This window comes from Haplochromis burtoni, unplaced genomic scaffold, assembly GCF_018398535.1.
Source record: "Haplochromis burtoni strain Fernald_Lab_line unplaced genomic scaffold, NCSU_Asbu1 Contig_525, whole genome shotgun sequence".
In the NCBI taxonomy this organism is placed as follows: domain Eukaryota; kingdom Metazoa; phylum Chordata; class Actinopteri; order Cichliformes; family Cichlidae; genus Haplochromis; species Haplochromis burtoni.
The window spans coordinates 95,986-110,624 of record NW_024582886.1 but is presented as its reverse complement, the minus strand read 5'-3'; the positions used below and the strand labels follow the sequence as shown (position 1 = coordinate 110,624).

General features: G+C 40.4%; 1 protein-coding gene across 1 annotated transcript in view; it reads left to right on the top strand.

The window, feature by feature from the left end:
- Positions 1 to 14,639, top strand: part of rasgrp3 (RAS guanyl releasing protein 3 (calcium and DAG-regulated)) — a gene marked incomplete in the record, with an annotated part of 32,027 nt that overhangs the window by 2,466 nt on the left and 14,922 nt on the right. Inside the window, 5 exon segments of the mRNA XM_005948285.3 lie at positions 5,360 to 5,438; positions 5,717 to 5,819; positions 9,642 to 9,704; positions 9,893 to 10,024; positions 10,393 to 10,540. Coding sequence (XP_005948347.2) covers positions 5,369 to 5,438; positions 5,717 to 5,819; positions 9,642 to 9,704; positions 9,893 to 10,024; positions 10,393 to 10,540 — 516 coding nt within the window.

The window sequence follows — 14,639 nt, the reverse complement described above, 5'->3', positions numbered from 1 at the left end:
ATGAACTAGGCTTCAGCGTTCAGCAATTCAGGGTTTCTAAGGCAATGCACCGTCTGTGTGTTCAGAGGTGGCGCTTTTTGTGAGATTACGCCTCTGAACAGTGTCCCTTGATTACACATTTGGCTGCATCATTTTGTGCTAAAGCCAGAGGCAGATACACAGTGACCTACTGTGGATGGAGAAAAAGCACAAATCAAAGGGTAGTGCCGACTGTAACAAGCTGTGAAATCGGGAGCAAGAAAAACACGACACACAAGTCATTAATGTCTGATACATTGAAAGCAGCACATTGCCCACAAGAACACTTTGAAAGTTTCAGAATGGCCTGTTTGTTTTTTGTGAATTAGATTGTTAGCAGCAGAAAGCATTAAGACTCAATGCCTGAATTGTGGAGACTTTTGCATTCACTGAATATTTTGACCCTAAATCACTGAGTCACATCCATAACGCAGCACAGTTTAGATCAAGTCAAGACCAACAATTGTGTCCCCTCCCAATGCTGAGGGAGTGAGCGTGATTAAAAGGGTAACATGTTTATTCCAATGTGTGACAAAGAAAGGCAATTGTTGTTGTGAAGTTATGAAATTATGTTTAACTGCTGACCGAGTTTGCATGAGTTTCCCTCTTGGGGCTCTGGTTTCCTCCCACTTTCCAAAGATATGCGTGGTTTGGACACTAAATTAGCCTGAAGTGTGAATGTTGAAGGCTGAATGCTTGTGTTAGACTAGAGACTTTGTTAGAGTCTGTGGGACATTGAGCAAGGTGTTGTATTTGCAGGTCCAGACTGAAATTGTTCTTAAGGGAAGCTTCCTACAAACACAGTATGTGCTACAAACGTGTACCAACACCTTCGAAATGTATAGTTACCCAGAGGACTGTCACATTTGATCTCGTCAACAGGGAATGAAAAAGAGGTGCTTCCATAGACATGTTTGTGATGAGTGTTAGAAATTTTTTTATTATTATTTTTATTATGTATTCGTAAGTTATCAGTATAAAATGCCACTTTAGCCAGTATTTACCTCACGTCTACTGGACTGTAAGTTGATATGTTGAGGTTGTTTAGTGCCGTCCAAAAATCATGACGCTTGTTTCTTTATAGGAAAATTAGAAATCGGTGCAATGAAGTATGTGCAAACAAATTCTAATATAGCTTGAAGTCTTAGGCAAGCGTTCTAGTAATGCATTCAAGCATTCTTGAGGAGCCAGTCTTTGTGAGGGTGAGCCTAAACAATGACGAGATCCAGGCTCTCCATTCCCAAACTGATATCGCTCCATGGTGTGCGTTTTGTGGCCACTCAGAGTCTTTTCAGATGGTATTGCACAGTGACTCCAAATCTGATGGTGCTGTACAAAAATCCCCAACACTGATCCAAAACAGCACAGCGCTGTTGTGTTTTATAGATGTAGACACCGACTGTTGTGTCTCTCGCCTGACCTGTAGGAAAGTACTTTGTCACCAGTTTGTGAAGAAGAGGTAAAAGGCTGGTGGTGCCTTTCTACGGATGTGAGCACTCCATTTGAACCAAAAACACAAACTTTTCATTAATCACTCCATAAATCCTGCTAACATTGATTTTCCAATCCAATCCAACTTTATTTATATAGCACTTTTAAAAACAACAAAGTTGACCAAAGTGCTTTCCAATAATAAAACAGAGATAGCAGTTAAAAACCATACTTTAAGCATACAATGAAATCAATAAACAAAATAAATATATAATTAAAAAAGATTTTCAGCACATTTGCTCCTTGGTTCAGTCCTGACGGTCACCCTTCCATTGAAACCATTTGTGATGAGGCTGGTGTGTGATGGTACTTCTCCCTCAATTTGAAATATTTGTAACATGTACAGAATCACCTCTAACCAAGTACACTTGGGCATGCAGACTCAAGGATCGAACCACGAACCTTCCATTTAGTAGGTGACCTGCTCTGCCACCTGAGACAAACCCCCTCCACAAAAGTTACTCATTTGCTTAGAAAGTCAGAAGCTTAGCAAATACATCTGACACCAAAAACCTTTAAGAACTCCAGAACCTTACCAACATGCTACATCACGGAAAAATAAGACACATTGGTGGGAAACGCCACCATATTGATCAGGAGCTGAAAGCCATTATAAAGAGCCCAAAGATGCAATTAGTGTCCTTTGGTCAACCGATTATTCCAAACAGGTGTGAATGTGAACTTGAATGGTTGTCTGCAGCTCTGTGTTAGCCCTACAACAGATTGGTGACCTTTGTGGATCTTTCAGAAACAAACAGTCTCCTGTTCATGTCACCTGGGTGAACAAGGATTTATCAAAGCTGTCAGCATAGAGAGAAATGCTTTGCAAGCACCAGCAAAACCAGGAAAGATAAATAATATACCATCCATATTATCCAGGGTTGAACATGAACACATACTTCATTCCCAAAGAGACTTAAATCATTTGGCAGGAATGTGTAATATGATGTGAAGTGTATCTCTATAAAGCAGTTCACAGACTGGTCACTGAAAACATGAGCATGTGTCACAATCAGTGGAAGCTGACTGTGTGTAGAGAGACGCAAATGCAGACTGAAAATGGAGCGTGAAATGTGACTTGAACAAAAAGTGGGCTGTTGTGGCTCATAAGAGTACACAAAGCAAAGGCAAGCAGGGCGAAAACTAAACTAGAACCTAAACTGGAAAAACTAAACTATGATTACTGTGACAAAAACATGAATTCAGAACACGTGCATGCAGGAAACTGTGAGAATGAACATGCATTACCTTAAACTTGATGCAATATGAAGGAACGAACACAACCTGACAGAGTCTGAATGAAACACACAGACTAAATACACAAAGGAGGTGATCAGAGGAAGTGGAAACACCTGGGGAAACAGCTGACACAAATGAACATAATGACATCAGAGGGGAAGAGTAAAGCTAAACACATTGAACAAAGAAACACAAGACTTTCAAAATAAAACAGGAAACTTGGAGAGACGTAGACATGACAACACAGGCTTGACAACATGAAACACGTGGACAAGAAATACATAACAACTAGCACAGAAGGCCTGAGTGAAACTAAAATTCACTGCCAATTAATAATAATCCAACATTCCACATTATCTTCAACATATAACGAAAGAGGTCAAAACAACTGAAAGTGCTGGATCACAGACCCAGCCCCTGACAAGTATGTGTGTACACCATTGCTGTATTATGTTTTGCATATTGCACATAGTCTAAGGAGCTTGGAAAGAAAAGCATCTGGCAGAATTTTCCACACCAAGACTAAAGCTCTGACATTTAATGAGTGATGTCACACTTGATTTGGTTTGTTGAGGCTACTTGGAAAATCAGTATCGTAGGCAGCCAACTACGTCATTTAGACAGCTGAATAAGGATCAGCAGTGCATCATGGGAGATGGGGCCTCTGGTGGTTCTGACCTTGTTAATGGCTAAGCATGTCATCACCTTGGTGAAGCAAAAAAAGACATCCCTTGCAAACATCTAATTTATACAGAGACTTGCGTCAACATCAGCATTCTGTGTGTCTGTGTTTGCCTGTGTCTGAGTGTACACAGTTGGATAACTTGCCAATAACTAATATAACTGATAGAAGTAAAACTACCAATACCCTTAACTATTTATACATTTTCTGAATCAGAAAGGAAGCTACTGATTCAGAAAAATTTAAATTAGAACTTTTTAATTGTTTTACTTATATGAAGACATTTTACCGTGATAAATAAAAAGACCTTTAGTAAGTATTTGGCCACATAAATAGTGTAGTCTGCTGTAGTCTGCTATTATGCAATGAAAAGGAATTCATTCAAATGTGCCATTTGAGATACGTATATGAGAGTCCTGATGCTATTGATGAACACACACATACTCTATTTTGGTGTGAATTCTTAAATTTCAATGCATGTAAAACTACACTGACACTATTAAGTTATACCCTCAGAGAATGATCACTTTTGGCTTTTTTCAGCTAATTGTGCTAACTGTAGATGCACTGGCTTGTGTAATTCTCAATCCTGACTGCAGCATGTCATATTTTAAATTTCTTCTTATCCAGCAGCAAACACCAGACAAACACGAACACACTGGAGCTTTTAGTAGCTAAAGAGCCAGCAGTCATTTTCACAAACCTTCTAAGAATCGAGCTCATGACATAAACCAAGTCTGCCCTGGGGTCTGCTCTGACCATTGGCATGCTAAAATACCTCACCTATGAGTTGCTTAGGGTATGTCCAGCAGGCATTCTCAGATACTGAAGACACATCAGCTGGCTACTTTCAGTGAGAGGGATTACTCTACTTTCAGTGCCTGCCATTACCCTGCTTCTTGTGCTAAGATTAGACACCTTTGATGAAAGCTCATTTACCACTGCTCACTTCAAATTTTTGGTCACTACCTATAGTTCAGTTTTATAGGTGAATATGTGAATGTGCATCAACTAGTAAGGTATTCTCACACTCTCCAACACAACCAAAAATCTCTGAATGTGGGAATGCAGGTTTTTCCAAAGTTTGTGGAACCCATAAAGAGCTATAAATCAGAGTGTGTATATGTAACAAAAAAGCACACTAGACTGTTTGGGCCATTTATCACTCAGTCAGCATTCCACGTCTGCACAGTTGAGCTATGTACTGTTTGAAATTTGGAGGATTCGTGTAGGTTAAAAACCCCTCTTTGTAGCCTGTCTTGTGCAAATGGACACAGTAGCAGTAAACCATAAAACAAGAGTTAACCCCCTTCCCCCCTCCAGAAAACTGTTGTATCCTTTGATCAATGATTTAATCAATATTTGTTGGAAACCAAAGGCATTTTTTTTCAATGCAGTTCTTGCTTATTTCATCAGCAAGACATGCAAAACCACATTTCACTCTAACAGTGGTTTTGTGGTTCTACATCTAGAACTTTTCTAAATGCAGTCCATACCTGTAACCCAGTCAAATGATTTGCATCAGTTGATTTCCTCAGTTCCCAAATGCATAGATTGTTGTTAAAAAACAATACTCATACTAGGCTTGATATAATAGATTGTCATGAGATAATCATTCCTCTTTGAGTGATCATGTTGTATGGACTCGGGCGTGTGGGACGGCATGGTCATTGGTGAAACCCACTGTTGCTCTTTCATGGAAAAACGAATCGCCTCTGCTCTGTGGATAGTGAGCAAATAGTGAAGGCGATCTTATTGTGCAAGCAAAGTGTGGTTAGACTCCCTGCCTTCTTTGCCATGTACAGATTAGCATTAGCACTGGCAATACATCCTCTTCACTTGATCAGAAATTGCTCTTTAAAGCGTGTTCTTTCCTGTCCTACCAGATGTGCTCTCCCTCTAATGACATACTCTCTGTCCTCCTTCCAGCTTGGCGTCATGGGATCATCCACACTGGGGAAGGCAGCGTCTCTTGATGCTCTTTTAAATGAATGCATTCATGGATTTGGTGAGTGACACAGACCATCAGGGGTCCTAAAGGTCCCTTATTCACTGCATTGCAATTAGTTTGTGGTAATTTGCAGAGAATAACTTAGGCAGTCCCTAAATTTATACCATTGTGCAAAAGTGTTGGGACACCCCTAATTTTTGGTGTCTGTACAATTCTTCATAATTGCATTAATTCTGTATTCAGAAAAACAGTGTATCACCAACATTTTATTTTGAGCTAGGTAAGTGAGAAAGCAGTAAGAATTCAGACTGAATTTTGGGATTTGCTCTTCACAGATGACAGTGGTGACCTGCAGGCTAACCCCCTCCCACGCATTGTGCTGCTGATGCACCGTTGGTATGTTACATCCTCTGAACTGGCGCGAAAACTTCTGATGATATATCCTATCTTGTAGAAATCATGACTCGTTGCTCATACACATTAGTGAAATGGTCCAACAATATATTGAAGTGCTGGCTGAAGCTTGGAGGGCTCATTCACCTTACAGGAAATCTCACCTAAGCTTTTATTTGGTTAATGGTATTCCAGACAGTCTCTTAAATGATATTTGATGCTTTCTGTAAGCAGCTGCATCTCTCTCAGCTGCTCTCTTGGTGTGCCATGAACATTGATGTAAAATAAGTGGTATTGATCTTAGCTTGGAGTTGCTCAGTAGGTGGTTTGTTGTACTATTAGATGGTTGTAATGCAGCTTTTTACCTGCTGTAAATTCAAACGCCAACTTCATTCAATTTTGTATAACTACCCTGTCACCAAAGTATATACAGTCATGGTGAAAAGACAGTACATCCACTGCAATTCTAAGGGTGTACGTAAATGGCCTGTATTTATATAGCGCTTTACATGTCCAGTCATCCACCCATTCACACACACATTCACACACTGGTGATGGCAGCTACATTGTAGCCACAGCCACCCTGGGGCGCACTGACAGAGGCGAGGCTGCCGGACACTGGCGCCACCGGGCCCTCTGACCACCACCAGTAGGTAACGGGTGAAGTGTCTTGCCCAAGGACACAACGACCGAGACTGTCCAAGCCGGGGCTCGAACCGGCAACCTTCCGATTACAAGGCGAACTCCCAACTCTTGAGCCACGATCGCCTCTTACGTATCAGGACATACTGAAATAAAAAATCATCTGGAACTTGCCAGGATCTAAATTAATTTAAATACATCCCGAAAAGTGTTTTTATTTACTTAACACAAACTAAGGTAAAATACAAATGATATGAAAAATGATTAAGCAGCTTACAGAAGCATGTTTAGCTGCAATGCCTGAAGGCATTATGACTTTTCAGTCTCTTACATAGTTGTGGAGGACTTTTGGAGCACTCGTCTTTAGAAAGTTGCTTCAGTGCACTGACATTCATTTATGCACCCCTTTCTTAAGGTCTTGCCACAGCATTTTGAGGCTGAGGTCTGGACTTTGACTCGGCCATAGCCCTTTCTTTTTTTAACTATGTTGTTATAGATCAGACTTTATTTTCTTACTCCAGCAATCAGACACATGGAGAAACCCCCCAACAAGTAACCAATCACAATATAACTTCACTAAAACTTCTAACAGACCTTGTGTGTAATGGAGATGTAATGCCAGCCTATTTTAAATTTTTTTTAGAGTTTTTTCACACACACACACACACACACACACACACACACACACACACACACACACACACACACCATTGTTGTTGTCTCCTTCCTCTCTTCTCTCTCTATCTGTTTTCCTGCTGATCTCCTCCACTTCCTCCTCCTTTCAGGACCTCCTGACAGCCTCCCAGATGAGCCTGGGGAGATTTTATCAGCGAAAGCACTTTTGGGATGTGTCCGCTTACTGTAGAAAAAGATTTAACTTTTTTTCATTGTCTAAAACAGAGATTAAATAAATAAAATAATAATGCAGGAATATTTCCTGAATACTCTGTTCTGAGTTGCAGTAGGCCCTGTGCTGTGAGCATAGCCTGGCTCTTCATTTAGATTCATCCCAAACTTTAGGTCATAATTCTCTGTAATTGTTAGCTATTAACCTCCAGATTAGCTTGCATAGAGGGTCTATGTTTATTTTTTTTAGAGCGAAGAGGCTTTCTCCGAGCAACCCTTCCAAATAAGCCATACTTGTTGAGTCTTTTTGTAAATGCACTGTTGTGAACTTTCATATTTATCATGCTAAGTGAAGTCTGCACAGTCTGGAATTAGTTCTCATGCTTTTGCAGTTTCTCTGAGCAGTGCAATTTGACCTTGCTGGTATGGTCCTGGAAAAACTGATGGGTAACAGTAAATGGACTAGTTCTTATATAGCGCTTTTCTACTCTATCTGAGAACTAGAAGCACTTTATATAACTTGCCTCATTAACCACATATCAGCTCTTTCTACTGAAGTGCGTTCCATCTAATGGTCACGCACATTCACACTCTGATGGATGCATTAGAGAGCAGCTGGAGGTTAGTATCTTGCCAATGGATATTTGACATCCAGATTGGAGCAGCCAAGGAAAAAACCACCAACCTTCTGATTAGTAAATGACCTGTTCTACCTGCTGAGCTACAGAAATCGACCTCTGGAATGTTTTCTAATTGTTAAAAATCCTTCTTATTGACTTAAATATGCCATGTTACATTAAACCTTAGGAGTGAAGGAAGGTATACTCTAACATGACTTTGTAGAATCATCACCTCTTATGTATGTGCAGGAAAGGTGACCTGTAATGGAGTAATAAGTAATATATTACGCAATGCAGTACTTTTCTCCTTGTACAAAGTAGTTTGTTAAATTACAGTTATGTTACTTTGCAACATGGCCTGTTTTGTTGGTAGGCAAATATAACACCAAACTCACTGTGCTAACAAGGACATGCACAAGATCTTTCTTTCAATAGTCGATTTAAGTGCTACCCCAAAGCTAACTGACAGCAAAGTGGGTAAAAACAGCCCATAGAGCACTTCACAGAAAAAAACGTTGTGATCAAAGTGATTGGACCCTAAGAAAGAGTTTGAGCAGAAATGCACAATCCTGCAAACTTCTTCAGTTCTACTTTAAACCTCCCTAAGTATTGGCACACTCCACTTTAGCAACACTCTGTCTCTTGCAGTTAGCTTTGATGTCATGTTTACAGTAAAGCAGTGATTCTCAAACTTTTCACAAGAGTACCACCTCATAAAATATATGGCTCTTAAAGTACCACCCTTATGACCGAAATTAGTATTACTAATGTCCTGAGTCGGCAACACAGTGTTTTCTGTTTGGTATTAATAATCTTTGATTTCTGGATGTGTCTTTGTTAGTTTTGGTTCTGTGTTCCCACTGTTCTGTGTTAGTACTGTGCCTCTGAGTTTCGTCTGTGGATTTCCTGTTTTACATTTAGATGGTCTTGTCTCATGTTAGTGTATTCTGCTTTACTTCCTTGTCTTGTCTTGCCCAATTAGTTGCAGCTGTGTTGCCATCTGTTCCCTCATGTTCATGCCTGTGTATATATGTATATATAGTGTGTGTTTGCCTTTGCTCGTCGTTACTCCGTCTGTGTTATCTCTGCATCTCTCTGCCCTACAGTCTCTGTGTCATCACTCTGCGTCCTAATGGTTTCAGGTTAGTTGGTTAGTTGTCCCCAGTTTAGGTTTTGGTAGCTCCTCCGTTCCTGTTTTTGCCATTTTGCCAATCCTGTAAATAAAGCTCACTCGCATCACAGCCTATGCTGTGATGCGAGTGGTAAGTGAGAAATCTTGGGTCCTTACTCTCACACACCACACGACTGCGCTGAGCTACTGGGTGTTTGCCTTTTGCATTCCTAATCCAAGTCAATAAGGCGTCAAGCAGAAGGCTGATGGTAACTGGATGAGATGCCCTGCATGATCCATTAGAGGCAAAGCTTGAGGGCAGCATAGTGACAAGATGGTTAGCACCAATGACTACAGAAAACAGTCATTGGTTAGCACTCTTGCCTTGAAGCAGCTAAGTTTTGGGTTTGCAAAATCACATGGTTAGCTTAACTGGTGATTCTAAATTCCTTAGGTGTGAATTATTGCCTGCCTCTCTGCGTTATAGAGGCAACCTGTCCAGATTGTAACAAACAACCTCTATCTCACAAATACATGCCATTCCAAAAGTAGATGGCGATTCTGTGTTTTTGTACTCAAGCAAATTCCTTATTTTGTTGATTTGCTGGTTTTGTTAAATCTTGAAAAATGTCCTTAACTTAAGCCCACGTACCGTAACTGCAGCGGTGACAACTGCCAAAGAACCAGGCTGAAGATTTGTTATTTAATGAGGTAAGTTGGTACTCATACATTCTCCTACATGTCAGACAGTCAAACTTCCTGCATCATACCACCCATCGTAAAGGGGCTTACATGTCATAAATGTCCCGGTCTGTCACACACTAATAAAGGATATACTATAATCTGCATTCGTCCCATGTTTATCTATTTGATGTATAATTTCAAATATGTGTACTTAGGTACTGGATAGTAACATTTCCTGCAGAGTTCAACCTGGACTTGGGTCTGATTAGAATAACAGAGGAGTTCAGAGACGTGGCAGCTCAGCTTGGCTGTGAGGAGCATTTCAAATTCATCGACATCTCAACCATGTAAGACAACAAAGGCACACAGATGCAGCTGAAGAAACTCTTGATATAATCAATCAATTTTAACAAAATGTAACATCTGGGCTGGGTAAAATTTAAAAATAAAATAACTAAAATAATAATAAAATAAAAACTTTTTTATTTAAAGGGGACAATTTTTTGGTTATTTCCAGCTCTTTATTTTTACCATCAAAAGGCTACACTGGTGTTGTGACTTACAGTTCTAAATAATAAAAGAATCCAAATTAAGTCACACAACCATGAGATTTAAAGAGTGCACATCTAAAGCTTAAACATGTCAAAGAACTGTTCCGTTGATTCTTATGCTTTTATTCGAGTGGCTAATTGCTTCTCATTTGTTCTTCTTGCAGTCCATCATACGACTGGATGAGAAGGATTACCCAGCGGAAAAAGCAAACCAAAAAAGGGAAGGCCTCCCTGTTGTTTGACCACCTGGAACCCATAGAGCTGGCTGAGCATCTCACCTTCCTGGAATTCAAATCCATCCGAAGGATATCGGTACATTCAACTGTTGAGTGATGGCTGCTTTGTGGCTCAGGGATGGTTCTGGATTCATTGTCGGCAGAGGATGAATCCTAACACCATTTTAGTGCTCTATATACAATACCTTCTTACAAACTTCTCCTTCATAACTATTCTACAGCTACTGCACTAGTGTGGTCAGGGAAAATAAATAGTTTAATTATGACACCACATAGGGACATGTCACCCTGAGGAAATCTAAAACTTAAATAGTAAAAAGAAGGCTCACAGGTTTATTAAATACAGATGGCCATATTAGGCTTCTCCTTAATATAGTTTTATTAAAAAAATGATCAACATGAAAACAATACATGTGAAATAGTCAAAACCTTGAACAAGAAGGTATTGTGGAACACCATCTATTTATCAATGGCAATACAAAGTAAAAATGGACTAGGATGGGACATTTCAGAACCGTAGAAGGAGGGTTATAAAGGGGAACACACACACACACCCCTATGGTGCTATGTAATAAGTGCGATTGTGAAGGAGAGATATCCCCAGGGTTGCATTACTACTGACTGTCCACTCCCAGTCCTATCCAGCAGCAGGGAGAAGTAGGGCTGGGTATCATCACTGACTCCTATTCAATTCGATTCCGATTCAATTTTGACTCAGACAGAGAAGCACAATATAGTAATTCAGCTGGATTCATGCGGTCTAAGATTTCAGGTGCCCAACAGGAACAGTTACACATTCCAGATAAAAACTACTCCAAGTCTATTCAGGAAATGCTGCCAGAGACATTATCAAATGGTAATCAAAAATCTATAAAAAAAAAAAAAACTATACCAGTGAAATGTGACACTGTTGTAAAAACGACAAGAGGTGAATGCTGCAGCAAATCATAAATATTGTAATTAAGTGCACAAAGCAGTGGAAGAAAAATAAAGATTTTAATTCAGCTAACAGATCATCTGCAGAGGAATGGCTTATTGAGGAGTTTCAGTCAGGTTTCAGAGCTCAGCACAGCACAGAAACAGCTTTAGTGAAGGTTACAAATGATCTTCTTATGGCCTCTGACAGTGGACTCATCTCTGTGCTTGTCCTGCTAGACCTCAGTGCAGCGTTCGATACTGTCGACCATTGTTACGCCCCAGTCTAGGGGTACAGGAAAGCAACATGAGTTTGAAAAGACTGCCCCGCCCTGGTCCCCAAAACCATACACAGAGGGAAACCAATTTCTTAGTGAATCATGATTTATTTTTCTACACTGCAAAAATGAAGGGTGAACAAAGGCCAAAATAACAAACAAAACAAACTAAGTCAGGAGGAGGTGCTATCTAAAACCCTATGTGAAATCAAACATCAAACAAAAGACAAGCGCTACACCTAACTCCCTAACTGAAATAAACAGGAGAAAACAGTGCAAGGAAAAACAATAAGGCAGCTCACCCCTTCTGTTGCAGTGCTATTTACAATGAAAAGCTAATATACACACTATATACAAAACTCAGAAAAGCCGCAAAAATCACAAGCACAAAAGTCTCAGGTTTTGGAGGCCAGGGTCAGGTCTGCTGCTGCTGTCAGTGGCTGCCCCGGACAACTGCTGGTGAGGGATTTGAAGAAGATCACATGGCCAGGGGACCAATCAGCAGCCGTCAGCTCATCCACTCCGGGACCTGCAAAGACTTAAAGGCACAGACAACAACAGCCACCAAAACAGATTATGGACAGGGCCATAACAACCATAATATCCTATTAGAGCGATTAGATCATGCTGTAGGTATTACAGGTACTGCGCTGCAGTGGTTTGTATCATATCTATCTAATAGACTCCAGTTTGCATGTAAATGGAGAGTCCTCTTCACACACTGAGGTTAATTATGGAGTTCCACAGGGTTCAGTGCTAGGACCAATTCTGTTTACATTATACATGCTTCCCTTAGGCAGCATCATTAGAAGACATAGCATACATTTTCACTGCTATGCAGATGACACCCAGCTCTATCTGTCCATGAAGCCAGATAACACACACCAATGAGTTAAACTGCAGGAATGTCTTAAAGACATAAAGACCTGGATGGCCGCTAACTTTCTGCTTCTTAATTCAGATAAAACTGAGGTTATTGTACTCGGCCCTGAAAAGCTTAGAAATATGGTATCTAACCAGATTCTTACTCTGGATGGCATTACCTTGGCCTCCAGTAACACTGTGAGGAACCTTGGAGTCATTTTTGACCAGGACATGTCCTTCAATGCACATATTAAACAAATATGTAAGACTGCGTTCTTCCATTTGTGCAACATCTCTAAAATTAGAAATATCCTGTCTCAGAGTGACGCTGAAAAACTAGTTCATGCATTTATTACTTCCAGGCTGGACGACTGTAATTCATTATTATCAGGATGTCCAAAAAACTCCCTGAAAAGCCTTCAGCTGATCCAAAATGCTGCAGCAAGAGTCCTGACAGGGACTAGAAAGAGAGAGCAGATTTCTCCTGTTTTGGCTTCCTGTTAAATCCAGAATTCAAAATCCTGCTCCTCACATACAAGGTCTTAAATAATCAGGCCCCATCTTATCTTAATGACCTTGTAGTACCATATCACCCTATTAGATCGCTTCGCTCTCGCTCTGCAGGCCTACTTGTTGTTCCTAGAGTATTTAAAAGTAGAATGGGAGGCAGAGCCTTCAGTTTTCAGGCCCCTCTTCTGTGGAACCAGCTTCCAGTTTGGATTCAGGAGACAGACACTATCTCTACTTTTAAGATTAGGCTTCAAACTTTCCTTTTTGCTAAAGCATATAGTTAGGGCTGGACCAGGTGACCCTGAATCCTCCCTTAGTTATGCTGCAATAGATGTAGGCTGCCGGGGGATTCCCATGATGCATTGAGTTTTTCCTTTCCAGTCACCTTTCTCACTCACTATGTGTTAATAGACCTCTCTGCATTGAATCATATCTGTTATTAACCTCTGTCTCTCTTCCACAGCATGTCTTTATCCTGTCTTCCTTCTCTCACCCCAACCAATCACAGCAGATGGCCCCGCCCCTCCCTGAGCCTGGTTCTGCCGGAGGTTTCTTCCTGTTAAAAGGGAGTTTTTCCTTCCCACTGTCGCCAAAGTGCTTGCTCATAGGGGGTCATATGATTGTTGGGTTTTTCTCTGTATCTATTATTGTACGATCTACTGTACAATATAAAGCGCCTTGAGGCGACTGCTGTTGTGATCCGGCACTATATAAATAAAATTGAATTCAATTGAATTCAATTAATTCAAGTTAATTGCTTTATCACTGAACACAATTGCTGCTGCTATTTGTAAATCACTGAATTAATACATGCACATTCCTGCAAAAATCTCTCCAGAGCAGGTTGGATCCACAGAGGTGGCTGTGCTCCAGAGGCAGAGTAGGCCATTCGAAGGGAGGTGCTTCAATCCCTTTGTACGATAGGCTCTTGTTTCCATCCCAAAAATAAGTCTTGACAAAAAACTAAATGTGTGTGTTAATGAGAAATGCTGTATAAAATATTTTGAGAGCTCAAGTTAAGCAGAAAGGTGCCCTATAAAAACTAGCCTTTATGCATCCGTTTATACGTTAGCAGTAGTAACGTTTGGTAGTAAGAACCGAAAACCCTAAAAGTTACCTGGACAGCCCAAAAGCTTGTTTCATACTCTGGTCAGGAGCAGGTAAGGAGTTTCAGTTTTAAATCACCTTTAAATACCACATTTTCACTGTGTCTTTCATTTAATATAGATTCTCTGCTTGAGGAATAACTGGGGAATAACTTTTACATGTGCAGCCGTATGCAGTTAATTTGGTAAATGTATAAAATATTTCAGTTTCATTCTCCTGCTAATTCACTTTTACACTGCTAGAAATATAGCTACAAGAACACACATACCAGAGTGTCACATTTTACTGATAATTACCATTTCATAATGGCTCCAGAGTATGTGGCCCTCATATAGATCATTTGAGATGGAAGAAGAGTCATATGATCCGTAAAACCCCCCCTTTTAGATCGGTAATGACCAACCCTTTCATGTGACCTCGCAGGGAAAACGCAGCTTAGCAAGTTGATAACTAGATTCATGTGAGTCTGTGAAGGTTCTCAGTCATCCAGGTCATCGTAGT